Source organism: Sardina pilchardus, chromosome 17 (genome assembly GCF_963854185.1).
Source record: "Sardina pilchardus chromosome 17, fSarPil1.1, whole genome shotgun sequence".
In the NCBI taxonomy this organism is placed as follows: Eukaryota; Metazoa; Chordata; class Actinopteri; order Clupeiformes; family Clupeidae; genus Sardina; species Sardina pilchardus.
Genome location: NC_085010.1, coordinates 1,821,861 through 1,828,874, shown reverse-complemented (window position 1 = coordinate 1,828,874; position 7,014 = coordinate 1,821,861). Strand labels below are relative to the sequence as shown.

Sequence of the window (7,014 nt, the reverse complement as noted above, 5' to 3'; positions counted from 1 at the left end):
AAATAGAAGACAAGTCTATTTCTACGGCTTCGATGCGGCATGACTTAGCGCTGCCGCAACTGGTGTAGCCAGTTCCATTGATTATAGTGGAATCTAATTGTTACGTCAGATGTGGCTTTGACTTAACCAGACTTAACGTAACGTAACGCAGCCGTAACGTATCCGGTGTAGCCTCCCCGTAAGCATAACATACTTTCTATATTGTAACATGTTGGAATGCATAATCCACCTTACCTCGTATGACTGAGTTGCCGACAAGCTCAGGAGAAGAACTGCCTTTAACCAACATCAAGAAAAACAAAACAATGGCTGTCAATAATATGCCAAAACATCACAAAATTGCACTCTAAGCCCTCAACCTGTGTGGCATTTCGTATTTGTAAAAAAAAAAAAAAAAAAAACTGAACATGCTTCAAAATAATTTGTTGAACACGCATTTTTATATAAAGAAATAGGAATTTGAGAAACTCTCAAAGTGATGTTAAGGACTCTAATCACTAGATGACGCCATTTACTAGGAATAGGAATGGGAGTGTTGGAATGTATGCTTGCATAGAACATGTTAGGCTGCTGTCTTAGTTTTAACTAGGAATGGATATCTTCCCTTTTACTCATTTCAGTAACAGCTACAGATAGGATTGCAAAAAATATTTTGAACTTGACGCAGAAGTCAAGTTCAAGAAGAAATTTGCTCTTATTTACTTCAAGCCTTGATTTTTAATTTTGACAGAAATTAACCCATTATGCCCCAGTTTAAAACACGATTACGATTTTGCTTAATGAGACATTAGTTCAAAAGAGAGAACACGTGAAGTTGTTATTGTAGCTATAGGTAAATGCGCAAAGGTGGGATTACTCTTCTCGCCCTTTGTCCCTGGAATGAATTTAACGCATAAGTCGCATCTATGCCTAAAAAAATGTAAAGGGTGGGCTACTTTAAGTGCGCGTATGGTGTTGTTTGAGAAATATATTAGCTTGATGATTATGGTGGTCTATATGAGTGATTATTCTATTGCTTTGCTTCCTTCCTTAGTTGGTGTCCTAAGGTGACCGTGTTGGGTGGTTAGCCAAGAGTTCTAACGAAGCTCTCCTGGGGCCATGAGAACGATGGACAATTAGCGCAGTTTTGGGGGAAATTGTTTGGAAATGCCCATCATCATTTTGTTGATTGAAACGTAAAACGGTTTATTTTGGCACTGTAGGCTATGGTTTTACTCAGGAAACGGTCGTTTTAATCACGGATATCGAATTGTGTCCTTGTGCGCTTTGGGTAGATTTAGGTACCCATTTACGCGAAAAATATACTGGTCCTTTGTTTCATTTCATGCTTCAAAAATCGCAAATTCAAACGCAGCTCTCATAAAACAAATGCTTTTAATGCATTTGCATTACTGTCTGTGTGTACAGATCCCACATTTCCCACAAGACAAAGACGCTGAACAGTCATTAGAAGTCCCTCGGGCTTTTGCGCACCAGGTGTGCCCGGCTATTTCTCTTACAGTCAGTGGTTGCTTTTATTAACTTATGTTCCGACTAATAAAGTGAGTCATAAAGTACATTCTCTACTACGTGGACACTATGTTCTTGTGAATAAATACTTTATTTACCTATTTCGTCCGTCGGCAAGGAGATAATGGTGTTCAGAATGTTTGTCCTCTACATACAAAGCCCCCAACGATGAAAATATTATTATCTGGTAACCTGTGGTTAATATATAATTTGGACCATATGGCATTTTAAAAACCATCCTATATTTCTACAGTACTTCGATCTGTGTGGACCTACCTAATGATCCCCAATTAGTCATTAAACAGTCAGAAAGACGAGGCCTGTGTATATTCTCATTCGCTAATATTTGCTCTTCAAATATTTAAATATAACGTTTACAACACATTTTATCTACAGGCCAGACAAGGGACATCTGCGAGGTCTTTTTGGACTCTTTATTTTATAAATATATCCCAATTGGGCCTGATATTTTGCTCTCCGCCTCTATTTACTCATGCTTGAAAGAATATGCAATAAAAGGACAAAGTTATCGATTTATGATTTATCAGAAGCACTTTACCATATGGCAGTTGACTGTGGAACAGATTTTCAAATGTTTGTTTAAAAAAGAAAGCATCTAATTCGCATGCAACGCCACTATCAGAAATGATGCTGTAGTCACGTGACCACGCAACTCTAGCGTCAGGACCATGCTACCTATGATTTAATTCTATGTTTCAGAATATCATTGCACAGGAGGCTTATACTTTGTTAGATTATCACATAATTATTCACTGGGGGCATACAGCTGACCCCAAATAGGTAGGCTCATTACAAACCCATGACCTGTCACAGGCTATGCTCTTTATCTCAGTGCTTAGTAAGGCCATTATGTGTTGGGTATTCTTAAGGATTTTGTTGGGATAAATTAGGAAAATGAATGACAATTATACTTGATCAGTGACCTTTAGCTGAATTCTAACTCTACGTTTTAAGGAGAAAGACGCTCCTCCAGAGAGAGAGAGAGATAGCAAGTCCACAATGCCACGATCAGAAAAAGAAGTCAGTCCAACCTAATCACTGACTACTTCTGTCTGTTTAGAAAATGTCACCATAAGTGGCAGTGTGGTTTATAACAGCAGGCGTATTGTTCCTCCACATAGTGAGGAAGATGCTTGTGTGGCTGTAGGTAAAGATACTAGTCTAATCCAGTCATCAGGAACAGGTCTGTAAAAGATTGCATCCAATATTTACTTTTCCCATATCTGACAAAGCGTCAGCCAGATAAGAGCGTGCTGCCCCAGCATATATCACAAATCTCGCGCTCAGTGGCTGAATGGAGACGCTAGTGAACTCTTATTTTGCGTTGCGCACGGGTTCATGGGGAGGATTCTTCATTGTCCGTTTCTAGGAATTAAGTTAGCATTTTGAGAGTTTTTCAGAACGTTTTTAAAAAGGGTGATTTACAGTAACGTTCTTTATGAGTACTTGTATTTAACGAACGAGGTCATTCACTGTATTAATCTTGGGTACGTGGCACAATCATGTGCTGCACTGACATGGATCCGACAAACGAAGGTAACATTGTTCATTCATTCATTCATTCATTCATTCATTCATTCATTCATTCATTCATTCATTCATCATACCAATATTTCATGGTGCGTGCGCGTAAATGCATCTTTCACATGTTTGTCTTGTCGTTTTTGCTGCAGGAAACAACTGCATCAATCAGCTGGGTGGCGTGTTTCTAAACGGCCGACCACTACCTGCTTACAAGCGCAAGATGATGATTGAACTGGCATCAGAGGGTGTGAGACCTTCTCAGATCTCCCAGATTCTAAAGGTACACTTTAGCCAAATACCAGTGCATGATGTTTCAGTGTTGTTAAGACTATGGGTGTTAAGACCAATTAAGTAAGAAATAATGTCTAAACATTATAAATGGTTACCCTATGCTTTCTCACCATGTTGACCATTCACATAATATTTGTTTATCTATATATTTCAAAGTATCCACATTTGCTTTAGGTTCATGTCCTGTTTAAGTGTGTAATGTGTTATATATTTACATTTTTGTAGGTATCCAGTGGTTGTATTAGCAAGATACTCAACCGATACAAGAAAACTGGGATGCTCTGCCCAAAGGCTATTGGAGGAAGTAGACCTCGGAGGCTCACACCTGATGTAATATCAACAATTATTCAACACAAGTATGCAAATCCAAACATCTTTGCTTGGGAAATTCGCCAAAGACTTCTGGCAGCAAGAGCATATGAAGCTGAGAAAATCCCAAGTGTAAGTTAAAGACTAGACTAGAAAGAAAGAAGCATATGGGGAAAAAGAGAACTGCACATTTCAGTGGTGCCTTTGCCTTTTAGGTTTCCTCCATAAATAGAATTCTGAGAAAGATGAAGACCGACACGTTTGCCTCAAATGGCATCTATGCAGGTGAATATCACAGTCTTGAAGATAAAGTAATTAATAGTTCAGTATTTCAGAGTATTTTCAAGTCCTCCTGCACTGTGTGTGTGTGTGTGTGTGTTTCTTGCAGAAATTGTGAATGCTGTACCAGGTCAGGGGAGTGGGGTATCTGGGACAGAGCAGTTGGCTGTTCTCCAGACATCTAACCATCATCCAAGCAGTACCCCACAACGGAATAGAACCAATTTCAGCCCTGAACAGACAGAGACTCTCGAACAAGGTTGTCAGACTTCTTTTCTCACTATGACTCTGCACAGTGCATATGTTGTTTATTGTGGATAGTTATTTGTATTGGAAAACATGAGTTTGTGACTTATTTATCAGTTTTTTACCATTGGCAATAATGAGAACAAGTTATTTCTGTTATTCTGTATATGATTTGAAGTATTTTGAACTTCTGATGGTCTCCTTTGCAATATTTGATGAGATGTCAGTCAGCAGTGTCTTATTTTGATTCATATTTGTGCATTATGATTGAACTTATTGGTCTCATCTCTCTCTCTCTCCACCCATGGAATAGAATTCCATCAAAATCACTATCCTGATATGTTAGCTTGTGAAAGACTAGCGGTACAAATCAGTGTACCAGAGGACATTGTAAAGGTAATATCATGTATAATTTGAAAGGTTACATTACCACAGCAATACACCAGGCTTCTAATGGAGGGATTCTTTCTGTTAAACAGGTGTGGTTCTCAAATAGAAGAGCCAAATTGAGACGGGAAAGTCAGACCAAACAAAACAACTGTACATCCCATGGTATGTAGTAGACTCCCATAAGATATACTGCATTTGTAATACACATGTGTGAGTTTACTCAGATGTATTTGAGATTCTTTGATGATAATGTTCTAAGACAGGAAACAGTTTAGGCATAGCTAAAAAATCATATCATATAAAACTATACATCTCACTCAAGTGTTGCATGAAAATGTAATGACACCATTGAATATAGTGCTTTCTACTGAGAGTCCCATGAGTATAACTGCCAGGCGAAATAAGGAATTTCTGTTTAAAAATTGGTGCATGCACAACGGCTGAAAGGGTGGGGAATCAAATATTAAGTTTATATCAATCTATACTGTACATGCTTACGTTATTACCGTAAATACAATTATCTTATTCATTGTTTACATGTACTGTATGTGAAGAAGGAAAAGTTAAGCTTAGACTGCTCAGTTTAACTGTAATTTTTGAGAAATATATTTTTGATAAATGTATGTCATCATTCTTTAATCTGTCCGAAGGATCTGCATCACAACATGATGACAAGACAACTCAATCCCAGACTCACCACCACCATAACAGATTGTCTTCTCATATAGACAGTAAATATTTCCAGTTTCATCCTTCTGAAATACCTACTTTCTCATTGACTCACAACTATCCAGAGAGTAGTACCATATTGTGTTGGGCCCACTGTCAATCTTTTCAGCCAACATTTTCATTAGGGCATCCTCAAAATGAACAGACTCCCTTTGGCTCATTTCATTAATGGCCATCAGCGTAGGCCTACATGCCTGCCTGTAAACGTGTTATGATAAAGGGAAAAAAGGCTGTGACCTATCTGTATGTGTCAACTCAGATTGATTTTACATTTGGCTTGAAGTCTGACCTTGTGGTGATTATCATTATATTATCCTCATAAAAAATGTGCTAATTCATGACATGTATTAAAAGGGGCTGAATATAGCCTGGGAATGCCCATGCTGCCTTGGTCGCTTGTACAGAACTGCTCGGCAGCCTGGAGACCAAGGCCGAAATCTTCGCATGGATTTGGGGACTATATTATATCATTAAAAAAATCTGAAAAGTAATCAAAAAGTAATTAGTTACGTTACTCAGATAAAGTAATTCAAATAGTTACACTACTATTACACTTTAAACAGGGTAACTTGTAACTGTAACACATTACATTTCTAAAGTAACCTTCCCAACACTGGTCAGGTCTAAACAGGGGGACATGGCATTCAGGCATTATGCATTAAGATCACAGATTCTGTTGGAACAAATTACCAAGAGAAATGAAATCTGCCCTAACTGTAACCTCTTTTAAAAAGAAACTAAAACTCCATTTATTTTCTATTAGCTTTTAATTAATCTTGTTTTATTCACATTTTATTCCTGTATTCCTGTTTTAGTTACATGTTTTTACTTTTTAATGTGTTTTATAAAATGCATTCTATTTAATTTAGCGCTTTGAATGACCACTGTGTATGATACTGTGCTATACAAATAAATTTGACTTTGCCTTTGACTGTACAGTACTGTATACTGTATACTGTATATTACTATATATGCTACACTCATACTGTACAGCAACAGCACATTCAATATAGGCTACAGTATCAGTATGTTTGTAGTTGCAAAAATATTCCGTTTCAAAAAAATTCTCATACGTTTGATTCTTCTTTGATTCTTCTTCTTTGATTTTTAAAGGTGACAAAGTCGCCAATAGATGCATAAAATTAAAAACATTAACATTTACGGTAACACTTTACTTGACGGGTTCGTTCATAACACATTCCTAACAGCTGTCATGAACTGCACATGAAGCATTCATGACTGTTTCATGAAACATGACTCAACATTCATACCAACCCTTTCATGAATGTGGAAGACAAAACGTCAAAAACTTGTCAAAATAAAAGTCCAACAATCGCAAAGCAGCATTGCTGTCTTTTTGTTTTAGCCAACCTGATCATGTCACATCTTAGTCAACAGGGAAGTCCAGTGTCCAGGAGAATTTTGTTTTTTGTTTGTCTGTTTGTTTTATGATGGTAACCTCTGACGAATGCATAATTGTCTACACCAATACTGTATAGATAGCCTATATAAAACAGGAATGTCCAACCATTCAGAGGTCCACAGATGGTCAGTAGTTCACTTCCCAGTATGATGAATACTTCACAACTTGTATAGTAAAGTGACATTAGAAGTAGACTTCATAAAATATTCATGAGATGTTTACAAACGCTGAAGAGGATTCATAATACCCTGTATATGGATTACTAGATTGTTGGACTTTTATTTTGACAAGTT

The 7,014-nt window shown here is 37.3% G+C and overlaps 1 protein-coding gene across 1 annotated transcript; it reads left to right on the top strand.

Moving 5' to 3' along the window:
* Nucleotides 1-2,493: 2,493 nt before the first annotated feature.
* pax4 (paired box 4) lies at nt 2,494-6,234 on the top strand. Its single transcript, XM_062518387.1, has 8 exons — nt 2,494-3,066; nt 3,204-3,334; nt 3,571-3,786; nt 3,870-3,939; nt 4,043-4,192; nt 4,493-4,575; nt 4,659-4,731; nt 5,220-6,234. The coding sequence occupies exons 1-8, from the start codon at nt 3,033-3,035 to the stop codon at nt 5,465-5,467; spliced, it is 1,005 nt and encodes a 334-aa protein (XP_062374371.1). The 5' UTR covers nt 2,494-3,032; the 3' UTR covers nt 5,468-6,234.
* Nucleotides 6,235-7,014: the final 780 nt, after the last annotated feature.